The 21,872-nt window shown below is 35.8% G+C and overlaps 1 protein-coding gene across 1 annotated transcript in view; it reads right to left on the reverse strand.

Moving 5' to 3' along the window:
* The window catches only part of ncam1b (neural cell adhesion molecule 1b), an 81,613-nt gene that overhangs the window by 31,517 nt on the left and 28,224 nt on the right, over positions 1-21,872 (reverse strand). Inside the window, 8 exon segments of the mRNA XM_043259257.1 lie at positions 8,841-8,983; positions 10,141-10,301; positions 11,870-11,987; positions 13,442-13,579; positions 13,796-13,897; positions 13,900-13,938; positions 14,927-15,136; positions 16,900-16,974. Of these exon segments, the coding sequence (XP_043115192.1) occupies positions 8,841-8,983; positions 10,141-10,301; positions 11,870-11,987; positions 13,442-13,579; positions 13,796-13,897; positions 13,900-13,938; positions 14,927-15,136; positions 16,900-16,974 (986 nt within the window).

Below are 21,872 nucleotides of genomic sequence, written 5' to 3' on the forward strand. Positions count from 1 at the left end.
ATTGGTTATCGGAAGTGTAATTATCAGTAACCCGGTTTTCAGTATCGGTTACAGTATCCGCAAATTGTTTATAATTAGTAAAGAAGACATATTATCAATTTTGTTTGTATTTTGTTTTAAGGGCATTCTGATATTTAGGTAACATTTTACAATAAGGAGTCATTTGTTAACATTAGGTAATGTATTAACTAACATGAACAAACAATGATCAACACATTTATCACACTCTTTATTAATCTTTTTTAATGGTAGTTCATAAAAATATGGTCGTTCATTGTTAATTTATTAATGTTAACACGGACAACTTGTGAATTTAATAATGCATTGCTAAATGCTGAAATTAACGTTAACTAAGATTATTAAAAGCTGTAGAACTGTTTAACCTTAGTTCATGTTAACTAATGTAGTTAACTAATGTTAACTAATGAACCTTATTGTAAACTGTTACCGATATTTATACCGGAAAACAAAATAAAACACTTATTTTTTTATTTTTCAGTGCATTATCCTCTTAAAAAGAATGAGTTGTTAAAAAAACTGTGTTTTTAATAACAACATCAAAAAAAAAAATGCTGTAACGAGTTCCTTCACAATTAGCAGAGAACGGGATCCCAAAGTTTCTGCACTCTCAGAAAAAAAAGTACAAAAATATCACCGAAGCAGCACCCTATGATACAAAAGCTAAAAGGTACAAATTAGTACCTAAAGTCAACATATAACTACCCTTTAGCTTTTGTACACAGTGACACAGAGAATACTCAGACCAGACAGATAAACACTTCATGCAATCACTTTCCATGAAAGCGGCTGAAGTTCTCTGTGGACTCGCGGCACTTCACACGGAGGCTGAGCGTGCACATGCTTAGCAACACAATGCAACGGACAGGAGACCGCTTGACATGCTACAACACATTGAGATAAATCACCAAACAAAAACACACGAAGAGCAACAGGCGCTAATCGAACGATGCCTGAAATGGTCTGCGCTCCGTGTTAGTGCACTTGAGCACGACAATGCGTCTCTGTACTATGCTTGCAACAACAAAAAAAAAAGCCAAGAGTCATTTTGCAAGAGCATCAGAAAAAAAGCGAAACCCTTGCAGGGTTGTTATGATGACAGCAGGCTGAGTCTGCTAGTCTTGCAGCTTTCATTTGGCTAACTACCTCCCCGGAGACCCGCACGGGATAAACAGTTATGATCAATGCCTTTTATTCTGCAACGCCGTCTAATTGCCACTAATTAAAGTTAATATCTTAGTATAAACTGAGGCCCTAGGCTAATGACGAATGCTTGAATTATATTTTCGAGCCTGATAAAGTACCAGAACAAAATGAACAAGCTGCTTATGTAAATGAAATGTTCAGGTTATTGTTGACATTATTACATGATGATTATTTTGATTAGATCAGGTGCCCAACGCCTCAGGCCTGCTCCGATCTCTCGAACGCACGCAGTGAATCTGAGATGATTACAACGCGAACGGGGAGCAGATCCATACGCGTACAGCGCATCTAGAACTTGGCAACTCATTCAAACAAGAGTTACCGAGGAGTGAGTTATTGGTGTTAATTATAAAATGCTAAACTACGTGTAGAAAAGTTTTGTACAGTGCTGCGAGGGAGGCTGGAGCACACATGGGATAGAGGTATGAAAGTGCCTTTGTCAAAATTCATTACTTTTTTTTAATAGGGTCATAGCATACTTTTTTTTCCACCCCACTGGGATTCACCGATAGTATAGTTTCTTTTCTTTTTTTTTTTTTAGAGGCACAAGACTTGTAATTTACTCATAATGCTATCCAAAATAATTAAGATCAGATTCAAATGAATAGAAATCAAATTTGGGCTGCATGTTTTATTTGTAGTGCTGTTCAAAATATTGTGGATATTATTAGAATTTAAAATAAAGTTTCTATTTTAAAAATGCTGATTATTCCATTTGTGTAAAGCTGCATTTTCAGCATTGTTATTCCAGTCTTCAGAGTCGCATGACCCTTTAGATACCGTCCAAATATCCTGATTTCGTGCTCATCTGCGTTGAACACGGCTGCTTGAAAGAATAGCTCAAAGAGATGCACGGTGAATAGCAAGTGACATCACAGAAAGAGAGGAGGAATGGAAATGGCGTTCAATTTCGCATGATTTACAAAACATACGTCATAATGCTCCACAACCGTTTCCTGAGGCTGTGGGACGCTAATAATGTACCATACATTTTATTGTGCAGACCTACCGTTTCACGTAAAAGAGTCAGTTCGCCCAAAAAATGTAAATTAGCCCATGATTTACTTTACGAATCTAGTAAGAGATATTCAAAAAAAGTCCCGGTTCTTCCAGCATTTATACTGGCAGTAGGTAGGGTTGTTTAACAGCCCAAAACAAGTCCAAGAAAGTGCATACATCTATAATTAAAAGTGTTTCACACGGATCCGAGGGTGAATAAATGCCTCGTGTAGCAAATTGATGTTGACCGATGCAAAAAGCTTTCTAAACCGGTTTGTCTAACCCTTAGACTATCGTACCCGCAGGCTGTTCTAGGCAGATGACACACGACGTATGACCTAACACTGGTCACAGAAAATGTCTGAGGATTTTGATAAGCAAAGAGACTGGTTTTCCTTTGCTAAAGTAAGGAAACTTTGCTTCCTTCGCTGTTGTAACCAAACATTGGTTATCAACGGCACTTTACCAAACATACACTTTACTTTATCCATCCAGTTAGCGCAAGCTAAACAAAATGGTTTATAAAATCTTAAATAAGGATATTTTCCTACAAAAAAAGCATAAATTCGCTAAAGAAGGCCCTCAGTATATCCACACTAGACTTAATTCTGTGCTTACTGTACCACTTTTTTCCCCATTACCTTGCATTATATCAATCACCATCTAAAAATGATCTTTAATGCCTGGCTCACTCTACGGGATCTTTAGCCTAATTTAGCCCTGATTTTCCCCTCCCAAGAATCGAATCAAAAATCTTGTCGAGCGGCTCTGGTAATGCGAGAAGTTCACTGATGGAACTGAACAATACAGATTGTGTCGAAACACTAAACCGTATCAAGTAAGAGAATAGAGTGATAGTAAATGTAATTTCTTGTGATCGATGTAATGCGTCTTTAGCATTTGAAAATGACGGAGTTACATGAATTCATCAAACGATATGTTTTCTCTGGGATAACGCTTGACATTGTCTTTCTTTCATTGTGACTACCACCGGATCATTAACGCCATAAATACACAGCCATTTCTTACTGAAACAGGATTTTTGGCTGCTAACCAATTATGCCTTTTATACTTGTGATGAAGAGGTTTTTTTAGCTGAGAGAATCCACGGCCGCTCTGAAAAACAAAAGCGCTTCGAGCTGAATCTTAGAACTCTGCTCCTACTCCACACTGTTCACTTAATTTGTTTGGGAGGACATGCAGAGCAGCAGCTGCTACACAGCCAGCCGCAGCACAAGTTCTGCTGCTGATTTTACTTTTAGAATTAGCGCTTTGTCGTTCGGAAGGGAATAATAGCCTCTATTCTGCCTTTTTATTACGATACCATAACTGGACAGACCAAATTTCGGGGCGTCGTCGATTTGATACCAGACACCTGAAGTTTTCGATTCTTAAAGTGAGTATTTTCATAGCACTCAATTCTTTAATCTCGAGAGATGAAAGCGGAATTGATTTCTCACACCCTTTAAAATGATTCTCTTTTCAAAATCTTACATCAGAAATGCGATAATCGACGACGTGCTGCAGACACCGGTGAGAACGCAAACGTTGTAGTTAACTTAAAAGATCGCTTTAATCTATTGCCTCTATTGCAGAATAAAAACATCAACGCGGTCGCTGTTGAAAATCTTGTGCTTCGGTGGAACCACCATGAGAGGGACGGTGTCCATATCTCTGTTTCATCGGATCAGCTGCAGCCTGCCAGGAAATGCTGTTTACCAAGCTCGGGGAGTCAGTGGTTTTTCACTGGCCGTGGGGTCACTGGCACGGATGGACAAAGCTATCAATGACGACACTAGCATAGGGCATTCATCTGAAAGAGCATTGTGTCTGAAAACAAGAGCTGCCCTACACATGCCCTGCTCTCTCTGGAGTGTGTCTGTGGGGTTTAGGAATAAAACACTCCCTCGATTTACAACCATCTCAAGCTATTCATGCCCTGTGCCATCTTATCACACTCTATGCCCATTTTAATACTACTACAGTTACGTTAAAAATATTCTGATTATTTACTCACGCTCATGTCATTCCAAACCCAACTTTCTTTATCAAGCTGTTGTGTCCAAACTCTTCTTTTTTTTTTATATTTTGAAAGAAGTCTATTGTGCTCACCAAGTAAAAACTACAGGAAAACTGTAATGTTGGTAAATGTTACAAAATTTAATTAATTTATTTTCAAAATTCATTTTTTTCTGTTAAAATGTTTCTGGTTTCAGTCACTCGCTTTTAAATTTTAAATACATTCAAATATATTAATAAAAAGCAGGTCTAATTGATTTATAAAACTTACACATTTTAACAGAAATGTATTAAAATTGTATATTTTTAAGACTATGTGAGATATGTTGCTTTTTTTCTGGTCTCCATTTTAATGGTTTTATTGAGTTTGAATAATAAAAAGCATTTCCAATTGATTTGATTTTAAAATTATTTATTATTACTTATAATTATTATTTTTTATTTACATTTTTCTGTTAAATAAAATCTGGTAAATAACTTTACGGGTAAATATTTCTGAGAAATAGCAAAAAAATTATTTTAATTAAAAAAAAAAAAAATCTGCTAACATTTTTGTGTAACATTTTTTCCAGTATTCCTTAATAAATAGAAAGTTAATAAATTAAATATAACAATGCAAAAGTCTTCATTGTCACTTTGATCAATCAAATACACCCTTAATGACTACAATTATCATTTTAAGAATACATCTCAAATCCTGTTAAATCAATAATAAAAAAAAGCAGCTTGAACAGTCTGCTAAATACTTCCTTTTGAATTATTTCCCAAAACAGAAATTCATACAGGCTTGGAGTAACACGAGGATGAGTACATGATGACAGAAGTTTCATTTTTGCTTCGCTATCTCTTTAATGCGCTCTACAAAATTCTCAAAGGAGTCTCAGAAAGGAAGGCGCTACCAAGAAAAGACAAGAGGAAAAGTGGCTGATGTATTGGCCCTTGTTCAAAGGTTGAATTCTCCTCTTGTCTTTCAACCGGATTGTGATAAGCTGTGGTCCGTGGCCAATTCTTTATCGCCCTGCGGCGTTCTTCCCCTGCCATTTTTATGACCCGCTCATTTGTCTGGCACCTTGGTAAGTGGCTCAGAGACTGCAATATATGACAGTCCTCAACTCATTTTTTATTGACCCAACTATTACAATCAGAAGATAAGATACGAGCCGGGTCTTTCTGAGGGAGAAAGCATTCATTTTCATACGACAGGAAACTCGAGACACTGAAGGATTTCCATGCACATACGAACGCAGGTGTAATACACGACACACAGCCGTGGAAAAGAGGGCACGGAGAAGGTAAGTAGAAACATGCATCGCGCAGAGAAAGAAGATCTAAAGCTCTAGTAAATATTTTCAATAAACCCTTCCCGCATCCTCGAGCAAAAGAAATTGTAGCCATGACACTGAGTTATTAAAAAGACATTCCTCATTTGAAGCACCCACTAAAATATTCAAAAAAAAAAACCCACTTCAAGCATTTGGTGTTCTGTATAGCAGTGTTGGAATAGCGAAGTGACACGTTCAAAAATAATTAGCAGCGTTGAGGCAATTTGCTGTTCGCAAGGAACTATTAGAAACACCAACTGTTGATTGTCTTTACCAAACTCTATCCAGTCAGCATTTAACTTCAGTAATGTGACACATTTCAGTGAAAGCTTGTTTCTCGCCACAGGTAGGGTTTCAGGAAAGGGGTAATCGCGACTTGCAATTGTGAGATGAAACTAGCAACTGTGAGGGAACCATGTCATAACTATGAGATAAAAAGGCACATTTTCCCTTTTTTATTTAACAAAAAACGGACTTGCAAGAAGTAAAATCAGCATAGACTCACGACCGACCGTTAGCAATGTGCTTGATTGACAGGCGACTGACCAATCAGATGCCGAATCCGCTATCTTGTCCCACGGCTACGGCTGGAAACTAACAATGGATTAAATTTGATACCTATTTGTTGTATCTCATAAATGACTATACCTACACTAACCCTAAACGACGATGCAAAAAAAATATTATTATTGTACAGACAGGAGAGCAGATCGTCTTTTGTGGACTTAAGCTTGAAAAATGGTGTGTTCCACGGTTAAAATAAAACATGTTCTTACGTTCACTCGCGTTCATTTCATCCTTTAATTATATATGAAGATGATTGTTTCACATGCCAGTGTGTTTATATCTCACAGTTCTGACTTTTCCCCTCAGAGTTTATATTTCGCAATTTTGACTTTTCAACTGTTATCCTCGGTTTTCTGAGTATATATTTCACGATTCTGACTTTCACCCTTGGTTTTCAGAATTTATATCTCTTACTTAATTCCGATGTTTTACCTCAGTATACTGAGTTCACAATTTCTATTTCTTCCCTTAGTATGAGTTATTATCTCGCAGTTTCAAACTGTCCCTTATTTATCTAAATTTATAATTTTGCAATTTTGACAGATTTTTTTTTTTTATTCTGTGGCAGTAATAGATTTTCATACATTTCCAAGAAATACTGGATATTATCCAAAAATAAAACTTGCATATATTGATATACTATTTGTTGTGCGTCTAGTACATCGCTGTTTGCATGTAAGCACACTCAAAGCATGATAGCTTTGATTTGATTATTTATTTATATTTCAGATATTTATATTTAATATGCCAGATGGACAGCAAAATAATTTAAACAAACTTTAAATTGATGATTTTTCCCCCTTTGGAATAACATGTTCTAATGAATAAAGCACAACCAAACCAGCAACTTGTTTTAAAAATTAGCCTAAATATGATATTTCATGTCGACTTAAAGACAATCAAGAGAGACAGAAATATTGAAAATAATATTTGCTGTGGTATACACAGCACTTTTTTAACTCTTTGCTCATACAAGCCTGATAGCTATTTGTTTATTGATTTGTATTTTCCTAAAAAGCAAAAGAAAAAAAATTAAGCATTATTTCTCTGGAATAACATGCACTGATAAAGCATGCCCAGGAATGTGCAATAAGTAAATAAAATCAAATATGATTTTGTTTTGCCAAAGACAGCTGGTCATATTCGATGATGACAAATAAAATGTTACACAGCCAAAGTAACCTGCTAATCATTTTTGAAACCACGAAGAAATGCACGGTGATCAACACAAACCGGTGGAGAGATGCTGGCAGTCATCATAACCCAACACCCACATGAGATGAGCAAGACTGGACAAGACGACACACAGGAAATGACAAAGCGGTCCAACAAAGAGCTTATATAAAACATGCTCCTTCAGGAACCCTGTGATGACAGTGACTCGGCACAAGCAAAATTCAGCTTATTTTTGAGGCTTCAAAACCAGAAATCCTTTATTTTTTATAAACCTCAAGGATAGAGGAGAAAAGTACAAAGGCTCTGTTTTAAAACCTTGTGGGCTACAACCATCTGAAACACATAAACGGGATTTTTATTCTTAACTTAAAAAAAGTGTGAATTGATATTGGTGGGTTGGTTTGTGCCAACACGCCAGCTTCATTGGCTATTTTCATGGTGAGTAACACGTTTTAGGTTTTTAGATGTAGTAATAATAATAATAATAATAACAATAATAAAATATGTTTAAAAAAAATTTCATAAAGAGCATATCAGTGGATCTTAATTTAATATATCTAAAAAAAAATATGAGTGAATGTTGAACCATTAAAATGACTAAAAATTAACCAAATGTAAAATCTAAATTAAATAAATAAACATAAATTAATTAATAAATAATAAATAATAAAAAAATAAATAAATAATTAATAAATAAATATACAAATTGAAAGAAAGAAAGAAAGAAAGAAAGAAAGAAAGAAAAAAAAAGAAAGAAAGAAGTAACTAAAAATAAACCATCAATAAAATAATACAAAAAAAAAAATCAAGTTAAGTATATCACTATATATATATATATCACTTTCTCTTAAATCCAGCACCTTAGATTTATTTTCCACTGAGCTCATTGCCGTACATTCAGGTTTTGCCTTCACTGCAAAGAGTAAATGTGGTTCTGCCTTAGAATCAGGTTAACGCAGGTATGTAAGGCGGCAGCATAATTCATTTAGCCAGCGTTTGGAGCAGCCTTAGCGCCTATGGTGCCTCGCAAAGAAGTCTCTCCAGGCGGCTCACTAGGTTGTGGAACAGAGCAAATGTAAAGCAATTTTTAGAGCTCATCCATCATCACTTTTCCTGTCAGAAACTGTTGCAATAGTATTGCAATTTCGCCGCCATGCAAGTCTTATTCACATATCAACAACTGCAGATAGTATCACGACTTGAAGAACTTCAGGAAATCGAAACACCAGACGGTCGATTAGCAAACGTCTCGAGTATGCAGACAACATCAGAGCCATTTTCAGGAAAAAAAAACGGGAATATGGAAGCAGATCTGAGTGGCCCGTTACTATACCTGACCTTCTGATCTCATACCTGATAAATCCTCTTTTGGTGCTCCTGCAGACAAAAAGAATTGTATGCATGAAACAGCCAGAGGCAGGTGCACCACGACTCCATCATTCAACTAGCTGCTTCCTGTCTGTAAGACCGAGATCTTCACGCCACTCTTCTAGCTCCAGCGAGGAGCCCCTGTTTCTGCGAGTTTGGTGTTACCTGCTCTCCCTCGGTGAAGACCCTGGTGCCGAAGCTCCATGTGATGGTGGGCGTGGGGTCTCCGGTGGCCTCACATGTTAACGTGACCTGCTCGTCCATTTCTGTGGTGGTCTGGCTTTCTAGATATGTGATTTTGGGTTGCACTGAGAGGAGAGATATTACATAGTTAGATCCCTCCAAAGCGACATTCTGTGATTGTTTACTCAAGTTCTGAACCCATTTTGTGGGACAGCAGGACGATAATTTGAATATGGCTTGTAAAAACAAGTTTTCAAGCCCTTTGCCAATGATTTTGCCAATTTGCGAATGAGATTTGTGGAAAGCTTATTTGCGATTAATCGCATGCAAAATAAAAAATTTTGTTTACCCAATATACGATTCACATAATACATTTATGTTAGACAATATATATATATATATATATATACAGTATATATATATATATATATATATATATATATATATATATATATATATGTGTGTGTGTGTGTACTGTGTATATTTAGAAAATTTTTACATTATTTACATGTATTTATGATTAATCACGTCCGAAATTAAAGATTTTTGTTATTCAATAAATGTGTGTTTACTGTGTATATTAATTATGTATATACAAAGACACACATATATTGGCATGCATATGTAGTATATTTATTTTCATATTACTTATATTATATATAAATGTATTTAACGTTACAAACGCAACATATTTTTCTTAAATATATACATGCATATATGTGTATTTACATAATAAATATACATAATACACAGACCTATATTATGGAAACAAAAAATAGTTTTATAGTTTTTTTATATAAATGTATGTGTTTGTATTTATATATACATAAATATACATAGTACACACAAACACACACACACACACACACACACACACACACACACACACACACACACATATATATATATATTTCTATTATAAGGACTTGGAATATGGTCAAATCAACTACTTTTATGGTGCTTTCTGATAATTTTAAGAGCTTGCTGCATCCATCAGCATTCACGTGAAAATTTTGATAAACACCTCTTTTTTTGTTTTATTTCATTTAAAATGTCTTTAGGCTTTGTTAGAAATTCAGACATTTTCCCAGGTGAAACATTTCACAGAGCAAAGAAAACAGTGAGTCAAGCGGACTATTTCTTTAAGGCAACTGCGCTTTGTTCTCTGCAGAATAAAACTGAATATTTTTTTTAGTCGTTGTTGAGTTTTCAATATCAACTTCAACAGAGTACTGTCAAATCTCCGGACTCCTGCGAGACTTCATCGCTCATGAATTCTTACCAAAGACTTTAAGGCTAAGTTCTTGTTCGCTCTCCCCAGCTTTGTTCTTAGCAATGCATGTGTAATCCCCCTCGTCCAGCTTTGTCACATCTAGTATTGTCATCTCAGAGCCGTCTTCATTGAAGCTGTATTTATCGCCATTCTTCAGTGGAACATCGTTCCTGAGAGGAAAAAAAGTGCTAACATATTGAAACAAAACAGCATCGGGAGAGATTAATCTGAATATTTTCCCTAATCTGAACAGAGCTTGTTCTGTTAGGCATGCAAAATTTAGGGGAAAAATAGATCATACTAGTCATGAAAAGTGATGATTATAGGAAGGGTTTTCAAAATATTTGTTGCTGCAAACTTCTATGACGATTTTATACTCTGTATTTTATTAAAGACTGAAAAAATAAATAAATATATATATTTATATCTATTTTTATTATTACAATTACTATTATTTCAAAATGCTAAATTTATAAAGATGAAAAATATAAAGAAATGAGGATAGTGTGTAAAACTACAATAAAGATAATAAACAATCAAATAAATATATTGAATAATAATAAACATTAAACGGTTGTATTGAATATTAGTAATAAAAAAATTCCTTCATACCAAATTTGTGAAGGCTAAAAGTATTAATAAAATACTAAAGCTATAGACTTAAATAATGAATCTAAAGACAGAAATAATAGTGTGTATAATATTTAGTTTAATAAAAAAATAAGAATAAAATAAGAAATAGAATAAATAAATAAATAAATAAATAAATAAATCTTGTAATAATAATAAATAATAAATAAATGTCTGGAATAATAATAAATATGAAATGGTTGTAATGAATATTAGTAATAATAATAATAATAATAATAATAATAATAATAATAATAAAAATATAAACATGTTAAATTAACTAATTGTAGCACCTTAAACTAATATATTTATTTTAAGAGAATCTAAATGAAGTAAAACAAATAAATATTGAATAATTGTATTGATACAAGTACTAATTTTATTATTATTATTATAATTATTATTATTAATTCTTGTTCCTCCTCGTCTTCTTCTTCTTTCTATTATATCACATCCACAAGTTTGCTTTTATACATTCTGGATCAAAATGTTACTTTTAATATATTTTTAAGCCACACGTTTTCATGTACAACATTCACCAACTGAGATTTTGCCAAAAAAGCTAAGAAAACGGGAAACGGTGTTAACCAACCACTACCCTTCATTCTAGTCTCTTTGCCCCTCTATTAGCGGTCTTTGTGCAGACACTCTTGAATTCATTGGATTCTTGACCGCGGTGGTGATCTCTTGATTTAAGGTCAAACAGGTAATAAATATACCATAACCCATGTCAGAGGAGAGGACCTGAGTTATTTTGAGACAAATAAACACCTCCTTCACCAACCCCCCCCTCCCTCCACAACCGAACAAAAGATCCTTGAGGCGTGTTGTATCATCCCGAGGGATTCGTGTCTCACACGCTCTCCTCCACGAGCAGAGAGAGCAAGCACTCCCGCTGAGAACGCGCTGATGGCTGAGGACAGACTCACACTTTAAAACTACTAATGGTGTGTTTTTCTATGCCATGTCATCCGCAAAAGTTCTTCATTTATTCAGAGGCCCTTTCCTCTTGCTTTGAATTCCTAATTCGAAATACACAAAAGGAGGTGCAGCAAAGCCAGTGTTTCGCTAGCGCTTGTTTTTCTCTCTCTAAAAAATATGGGCTTACCGTGCCCAGGTCACCATCGGCTCAGGAAATCCGTCAGCATCACAGGCCAGCAGTGTTGAGAAGCCCATGTCAGCGGTGGCGTTCGTTTCCGCTTGACGGATTCGTATAGTGGGCAGGACTGAGAAGAAAAGAAAATTGCAGGTTTGATATGTGGAGCCGAATAAAACGTCTATATCCTAACCCTCTTAGCTACAAACCACTGCTTATTGTACTTAAAATAGAACACTTAAATATAATTAATATATGTTTCGAAACAGCTCTTGCCTTAAGGCAACATTGTACAATTATGTTTTTCTACGAAAATACTAAATAGTTTTTTTTTTTTTGTTGTTGTTGTTGTTGTTGCATTTTTTTTTATAATATTTCACACATGCACAGCCAAATCAATTTTAATAAAAAATAATTTAACATTTAATCAGAAATCAAGTTGTATATACACTTGCTGCCTTCAGGGAACAACCACTGCAGAACAAGAAATTAGCACTTTACGCAAATTGAAAATGCCAGGATGTGAACCTCCTGGAATACTAATACAAATATACACATAACACGGAGGAAAAAGAAAGTAAAAGTATGCGAATGCGCGACTATCGAATGCTTTTGACTCCATTGTGTTGCCTCGAGCCTCAATGTGCACGTTTCCGATAATGTGTATAACGTAAAGCCATTCAAAATACGTCTTTACTCTTTCATAAATGTGGCTTTTGATAAAAAAGACAGTTATGCTGTTCAAAGGTTCACTTTGATCACATTCACAAAGAGAATATATGGCACCGCAGCAAATCTGACACACGCTGAAAATGAAATCAAACTGGCTGTCAATGAACGATATAACCAATTTTTGTGTCAATTTTTGCTCATCCTCTCTTGATAAGAAGGAACTCACAAATTAAGTGCTGTATTTTCCTGCGCCGTGGTCGCTCAAGCAGACTAAACAACATCATAAAGATAACCCGCTAAGGAGTCAAATTAAACTCAAACAAGAAAACAAATAAACAGAAAGGCACACATAAAAGGGGAAATCGCATTACCGGGTTTACCGCAGGAAGGAAGACGACACAGCAAATAAGAAAGAAATCAAAAGGAGATGAGAGAAATATGTCTGCGGAGCATCTTGACAACAGCTACTTCAAAAAAACGTCTGATCCTCAACACAAAACACCGAGCTTTATACTCGACCTCAACACCAACACAGCTGCTGATCAAATAAATGCACAGCTCAATATCAGCGATATCCTGCTCTAGCTAAATCAAGTGCTTTTCCTAGCCAGTCAGCACTATGCTAAGCTAACAAGCTAAGCTGTGCTGAAAAAACAAAGAAAGAATTTGACCAATTAAGCTTTCCTAATCCAATTTATTGGGGCGGATGTGCTATTTAAAAAAGGCATTTATTAATTTTCACGAGAATAAGAAGCTAAAGAAAGAAAAGAATGCACAGCGTTTGTATAATTTGTCATTTGAGACCAGTTGTCTCAGCCAGGGTAATTGCTCTGGAGTCAAAGAGGGTTCGGATTCTGCTGGGATCTTTTGAAATGCCTAAATCCCGAGCACTATAGGTACTGTGAGACTCACCATTAACAACCACTTTAATGCTCCGGAAGTCAACCTCCCCACGGGCTTTAATGCGGCCCTCACAAGTGTAGACACCCTCGTCTGTCTTTCTGATGCCTCGGATTTGGAGATGGTTGTTATTCAAAGTCCTGAAACGGACTGTGAAACAGAACAAAGACGAACAGATGTGTGTGAAATTGCGTATTCAGTTATCCCAGGGATTAATAAAGTGCCACATTTCTGAGAAAGCAGCACTGGGTTGCACTAATGATCTCATCAATTTATTAATGCATGCAAACAGCGAGAGTTAAGAAAAGTAAATCACTTCTTATGTAACATCATTTTTGACATGTAAAGTGTGAAACTTTTTCTTACCATCTTTTTCAAACTGGATCTTTGCACCTTTGTATTTCCAGAGGACGGTGGGCGGAGGTGAACTTATGACGTCACACACTATAATGGCATTGTCCCCTTCGTGAACTCTTGAGGTGATGGGACGTTTGTGAAGGTGATTTTTTCTGGAGGAAAGAGCAGCAGTCCAGCAATAACTTATCATGCAATGCTTCATTTTGTATTGTTGCACAGCAAGTCACCAACCAAAATAAAGTCTCCGCAGAAGCACCTTTAAAAAATGTTGGAAATATAATTTTTTATCATCTGCAATGGGCTGTGGCTTGTATTTTAAATTGATTTAAAAATATACATACTTTGTTTAGGAAATTTGTTTGGTGATATAATAAATGTTGATTAAAAATGAATATGATTGTTCTGTTTTTCATTACTGCTCTGAATACCATTTAAATAAAGAATTTGATGTTGGATGAACTTTTTTCCCCCCATTTTCTCAATAATTTAATTTTGATTTAATTTATTGACAACACTTTACAATAATTATTTCATTAGTTATCTTTAGTTGACATGAACTAAGAATGAACAATGCTTCTACAGGCTAATCTTTGCATTTACTAATAAATTATTAAAATCACAAGTTGTGTTTGTTAAAGGAACAGTTCACCCAACAATTTAAATTCTGTCATCATTTACTCATGATCGAGTAGTTCCAAATCTGAATGAATTACTTTGTTCTGCCAAACACAAAGGAAGATATTTTGAAGAAAGTCAGGCTGTTTTTGGTTACCATTGACTTCCATAGTATTTTTTTTCTTACTATGGAAATCGACAACCCAGAGATCTTCATGAGCTTTATTTAACTTTATTTAAGTGTTCCTTTAACAAATGACACCTTATTTCAAAATGTTACCATTTATATTCTGAAAAATACAATGAGTAGAAGCACATGTGAAAATTTTAACTGTTGATGGCGCTAGAGAGATTGAGATGGAGACCTCACAATTGGCACAAGGAATGTTCAGACGCTTTCCAACTGGTGTGCCAAACTTCTTAAGTTTGCGCCAAAAATACACTGAAAACGTGAACGTCACAACTTTATTTCTGCCATACCACTATATGTTTTTTTCCAGCACAAATGAATCAAACATATCTTACGGTATATCTTCAGATTGACGGTGGCCTCAGCTTCCCGATCACCACTGCTGGCCATACATTTGTATGTGCCGGCATTGTCAACCTTTGCGTTATAGATGGTGAGAGTGGAGGAAGTCTCGTCATTGCGAATCACGCTGATATCCAGTCTGCCTGGCTCAATCTTTTCACCGGTTGGAGCAAACCAATCGATTTCCTTGGCCCCGCCGATAACTACAACCCAAACCAAATTAACATATCATCTTATGTATTAAATGTGTCATCATATAAATCATTGTGTTAAAAGTTAAGCTTGTGTAAACATCCACAAAGCAGAGATGAATCAATCAAAAGCGAATCAGGCCTGAAAAGATTGAATTGTTTGCTTGAATTAGTTGGGATTAGGTGTCGTTGGCACAACAGCTGTCAGAAGGCACAACTTAAAACTTCAACCGATTCTCAGGTTACCAGTCTATTACCCAAATCAGTGGACCGTAGGAAACAGCACTGGTGAAGACTTGAGTTTTCAGAGCAATTATCAGAGCCGCTGTTCCACGCCTTTGGGTCTTCAAATGAAGCCCAGGAGAGTGGAACCAGGAAAAAACGGTTTTCAGAGAGAGAGATAGGCTACACAAAGGTTTAACATATTCCTCTTGCAAGTCTTGTTCACATGGGTCTCATTTACTGACTCCTCCGTGATATTTGCTGACATAGAACATCATCAGAGGCATTAAAGTTAAATTTACACTAGTGTACCATTTCAGAAAATGAATCATCTGGAAGATTACTGCTTTTTTAAGTTACAAAAACATGGAAAACCTGACCTTTTAAGGCCAGGAATCAGGTCACTAAAATGGTGCACCAGATTTTTAGAAGGCGACATTAAGAATTTTCATAAAGAGAGAGACACACATTTTCCAAAATAGACAATAATCAACCATAAAAACAGAAGATCATTTCCTTTTCTAAAATATAAAAACAAATACATATTGCAACAAATAAAGCCCCTATTTATGCTTGGTGAGAAAATAACTTAGTGGGATATAAAAACAATATATTTGCTAAATTAAATCATTGTTTTTTTATATAATGTCATAACCAAAAGGAACAAAAACTAGAACATATTTATTTAGTACTAAGTTTGTTTTTCCAACCCACTATCAGTTAGATGCATAAATATGTTAAAGCACATTATTCAAATTCAATTCTCACAATAACCATTTTTCTAAAGCAGTTTTATAAGAAAATTGGCTTAAAAGCCCCAGTGAAGATAAAGGCAGCATAGGACAAGAAAGATGCATGCATTCAAAATAGTTTGTTTTTGTGCTCTCTCTTTTGCTGTATTTTTGAGCGCACTCTTAATATTAAATTCTACTGCTGTAAATCTATCTATATCTGTATCTAAACAGAATAAAGTAAATCTCATGATCAAAATTAAACCATAAACAATGACAAATTTAGCTAATTTTTCACATTTTCACAAACCCCAAACAATCCCTTCCCTAGAGCCCATTTTGAAGAAACCTGACCCCCTGCTCTAAACTAGATTTATTTTGAATTAAACTAATTTGCTCATAAAGCAGAAAATGAGCAGTGTTAATGTTTGCGATTAAATGACAGCAGGAAAGAAAGATTGACAGTAATATGCAATACAGATGGATAAACAGATTCACTGCAATTTGGTAGGCAAAGAACACAATGACATTGACATTGATTTTAAATGCCATACATATTATCAATATAAAACCATATCGGTACCAGATGTAACCTGGTCAGCTGGCACTCTGCTTCTGTTTCTATGGCGTCACACCAAGAAACCTTCGCCCACACTGGGAACTAACTAGGAAGGGATCCCACTCCTTGCTTACAAAAACCAAGAATAAATGGCATAGCCAAGGCTACAAAAATTCCCCCAGTGCAAGCAGTCAGAGCTGAATTACCTACAGAATAGCACTGTAATGAGGGCCAGAATGTATCTGGTCAATACGAAAACTTACCTTCACACAAAAAGAATCGAGACTCTCCAACACTGATCTCACCCTGCGCAGGTGTAATATCGACCTGCAGAGAAACTGAAGAGAGAGAAAAGTATTAGCATTAAATAACACATCAAACAAACCTGCTATAACAGAGCTAAAGTTAGTCCAGAAAAATCATACAGTTGGAAAAGTTCCTCAGTTGTGAGTTGTTTCTCCACATGAATAATTCAGCAGCCTCTGAGAGCACTTTTCATTAATTCCACACAAGCGGCAGATCTCTCCTCTTTTACAGCCGCACAAGTAACTATGGAAACCCTTCTGATACGGGCTCTTCAGATAAACAACGTCGTGTCATTTTGATCCGACTAAACGAGAGGCGACAACAGACAGTGAACCTAACAAGCTCATTGTCAACTCGGCCATTTCACCTCCTTAGAGTTTTGCAGATTCGTTTATTGCCTTATTGCCGCCGCATCTGACGCCGACATCAGCGCATTCAGCACTGTGGCACAAAAGCAACCCATTATGCCGAGATTTATTCCTGAGAAACTCAAATTTCCTCCTAAACACTTTCTAAGCTAGGCCAGAAAGGTCATTTTTAAAAAAAAAAAACTACCTGTCTATTTTGCCCTCCGAATCTCTAAGAACGGAAATAGTAAAACCGATCGATACATTTCAATTGAGGAAACAACTCACAGCTTGGGCGTTAACTTGAGTGTGGCCATGGTTCATTTCTCATTCATATGTTGGAGCACGGGGGATGTTTGGGAAATGAGTAAAGACAAAGAGAGCAGACTGAAGACCAAATTGATCCTCTAACAGATGGTGGCCTTTAGTCTTCCAGGTAATTTAATAAATGGACAAAGCCGGAGGAGGGTAAACCTCAATTAAATCAGCATATTCGATCAATATTATCGGATGTTTGTTGTTCTTAGCTGAAGGGCCATTCATTTCATGTGACTTCACACATTTGTGATCTTTATGTGGATAAAAGAATAACTCTGAATGGGTCAACTTTGGGAGCGGCGTAAAAAGGCTAGAGTTCGGCCGAGCACAGGACTTTAAATTAATTAGTCTCTTATTAGCAAGGCATGCTGGGAGATGCACGGTGACATTGGAGCTGTGTGTGTAACGGCCACAGACCTCTAATCTCTGAAGTCCCTGCTTTGAAGAATTACAAGAACAATGCTGCCTACACTGAACGCTTTTGTTGAGCTAAAGACAGATTCGACTTCTACAGTATGACCAGGACTGTTTTACTGAAGGAAAATACGAGGAGGAATCAAATTATGCTTGAAAATGTTCTTCTGGGAACATTCTTCAGATCTGAACTCTGGAAACTTCTACAACTGAAAACTTCATCCCCAGTGGGAAAATCTAGACCTTTATTCAAATAAAGCTGCAAAAACAGATTGTTCAGCAACGATTTAGGTTGAATACATTAACACATGACAAATGCCCACATTTACATGTCAACTACGTCTGATCAGAAACTTTGTGAGGATAAAAGCAGCCGTTCTTGGCTGTGTAGCACCTACAGCTCTGCACGTCATTATGACGGATCCCAATTGTTAGAAACCAGCGGATACTGATAGCAAAGCAGAATATATTACAACTGCTTTGAGCAGCCCATGCGAGCACAAAGATTTCAATTTCATTTTATATATAAAGGAGGAGTTTACACAGAGGGCTTAAATAAAATTCAGTAAAAAAAGGCTCTGCAAAGTCGAGGAGAAACGGAAGCGACAGATCTTTTCTTCTGAATTGTGACATTTATCTAAGTGTAACGAATTTTTTCGAATAAGAAAATATGTAGCAAAGAGCTAGGTTCTATGCATTGGTTGTTGATTTGATTTTGAGACGGGGGCGTTGCAATTTAAAAATGGAGGCAGATGAATGCGAGGTTGCAGGGACTGTTAGATTCCCGAATCATTTACAGGAACTAAGTAATTGGAGAAGCCCTGTATATATCACCAGAGAGTGCGTCTGGAAGGTCCAGATATGACATTTTGATTAAACATTATGAGATCTTTTTTCTAAAAATTAAATATGTGCACGAATGGATTGTTCACAGAAAGACCTATAAAAAGCATTTACAAATATATATGGTGAATTTTCATTCCATGCCAATTTTCAAGCTGAGCTCCTCTTCAAGAGGCTGAATCTGTGGAACAGAGCAGTTCATAACTGGTATGAAAGCAATCCATTCTACTTTGTGGAAGTGAACAGCTATTGATGGCGTATAATTTGCCTGTTATAGTATTATAATGCATTCCTCATTGCTGCTGACCTCTGCAGAAATTGGCTTACAAATCAATTGAACCAAGTTTGAAAACAGCCTCAGTCACAGCAAAAGAAATTTCACAGCACACCTCCACCTTATTTCTCAAGTGTCTGTTTTGTGTTTAAAGTAAAAGTGCACTCAAAATGAAAAGGCTGTCTTTATGTACTCAACTTTGTGTCATTGCATACAATTTTTCAGCTTCTGTTGTATACAAATGTAAATGTATTTTTTTCCCAGTGTAAGTAAAGTAATAAAGCGGCGAAAAAGTGGTCTGTACATCTTGTGCATCAAATTCAAAGTCTTCTTTATGTGAGAAATACATTTAAATGCACCCTTGCTCAGATCTTTTTTAACCAATGATCTAATCCAGTTCCGTCAATCTAAATGATTCATTTATGAATCAATCTTGAGTTCAACTCACTGAATAAATCTGGTTAGAGTGGTTAACAGCTCGCTGGAATATCAATTGTATGAATATCAATGGCCGTTTGAATCTTTTCATCGCGCTAATGATACGATTTCAGCGAGCAAGTTCAGGCCAGTTTTAATGCGTCGTTTCTGAAGCCTGAAATCAGTGTCCATTCATTGCAAGAAGCTACCAGTACAATTTTGAAAAATATCTTCTTTTGTGTCGCACAGAAGAAAGAAACGTACAGGTTTGGAGAGACATGAGTGTGAATAAATGACAAAAAAAATCAATGAAAGTGTGCGTGGTGTTTCATGCACTATTTCGTGAGTCGTGAGTAAGTGCTATTACGATGAGAGAGCTCTGTGTGTGTGTGTGTGTGTGTGTGTGTGTGTTCGTGACTGCAGCTTAATGTGCCTCTATGCTCACAGTCCCACCCAACCAGACACATATCATCTCACCTCATCTGTTTATCACATCCAAAATGACGCGAATGTAGAACATTTGAACACCGTTGACGGGATTATTATTTTATAAACCATCAATTCAAATATTTGAATGAATTATCATACATTTTAGCATTCGACTTCCTATTTCATTTGAAATCCTCTTTCATATCTGTCGATTTCCTCTGGGAAAACAAATGGCCCTGCAGAACTGTCACGCTGAATCTTAAAAGTAAGAGATAAAGAGATTCACAGGCATTTCTTCCTCAGCGTCTCTGCTGGAGACTGGGAATACCTAAATTTGTGATGTTTTCTACGACGCAGCTGAACTTTGTGTAACTAGCTGGGTTAGCGCCAGATGTCGATTTCAAATGAACTGCCTGCAGTCAGACGGCGGTATCATGGGTAGGTTATCATCCCTCAGGGAAGAGTTTCTTCACGACAAAAGGAAAAACACCGTAAGAAAAGTCTGGGTGGGGGGCGATCACATGCGAAACGAACTGTTTACTAGCACTGTGTGGGAAAACAGAAGCGCGGGAGATTAAGTGAAGTCTGGAGCGCTGTGACTGTTCAGAGAAGATAAAGCCACACTGAAAGAGCTTGTTGAAATCATTACCTCATTACCTTACCGTCATTACAGTGCTTGGATCAGGAACTGTAACGTTTATATACTGATGTCTTAGTCAATACGGAACATTACAGTACTAGCATTCAGCCAGCATTTAGACATTCACTTTTTTTTTAATTATTGATCAAAAGTAGGCTGAATGTTTATTTTTATTCATCAAGAAATCCTGACAAAAAGCGCTAACAGCTATCCACGCTAACAATTTTCAACATTGAAAAAAGAGAAATGTTTCAAGCACCAAATCAAGCATATTAAAATGATTTTAAAGGATCGTGCGACATTAAAGCCTGAAGTGACTCGTGTCTTTACAGAAATTACTTTATTTTAAAATATTTTGGCATTTTTTTTCATTTGTTTTAAATTTAATCACCTTGGTGAAGTACACAATTAAATGTAAAACAATTGAGAGCTTGATTGGAATTGGCGTCTAATAAAAAATATTCAGTTCTGAAGCTGAAGTCGCTTGATACATTTAAATGATGAAGGAATGATTCAAAAAGTTAATAAAAGCCTTGCACAATTGACTAATTTGTTCCCTCTGACTACTAACATGTGTCTATGATTTACTAACATGTTTCCTTAGTTTAACATGTGTGCATGATTGACTAAATTGTTTCCTTGGTTTACTAAACGAGTGCACAAATGACTAATTTGGTCTCTAGTTTACTAAAATATGCATACGATTTACTAATTTATGCCTTTGATTTACTAAAACATACTCATGATTAACTAATTTGTTCCTAAGGTTTACTAAATTGTGCACGATTTGCTAATACGTTCCCTCAGTCTACTAACACATTACTAATATTACTACTAATTTGTTACTTCGATTTATTCAAATGTGCACAAAATTGACTAATTTGTCCACTTGTTTTAGGTAATTAACACGCATATCGTTGATTTACTAATTAATTTACTCGGTTTGCTAAAACGTGTATGATCTTCTAAAGTGTTCCCACCGTTTATTAAATTGCGAATTTACTAATTTATTCACTCGTTTTAAGTAAATAGTACCCACTAAATAATAATACGGTATGTGTCCTCGTCTTTGCATGCACAAAATAATAATTTGTTCCACTTCCTGTCCGCATTGCCATAAACCAATAAAGATGCCTCTCATTTAAGACTTTTTAGAAAATCTCCAGAATTGGAATTCATTCCCAACATTAATTCCCTCCCAAGAACATAAAGAGTTATTAGAAAAACCTGAATAATAACACTATTTAT

This window comes from Puntigrus tetrazona, chromosome 15, assembly GCF_018831695.1.
Source record: "Puntigrus tetrazona isolate hp1 chromosome 15, ASM1883169v1, whole genome shotgun sequence".
In the NCBI taxonomy this organism is placed as follows: Eukaryota; Metazoa; Chordata; class Actinopteri; order Cypriniformes; family Cyprinidae; genus Puntigrus; species Puntigrus tetrazona.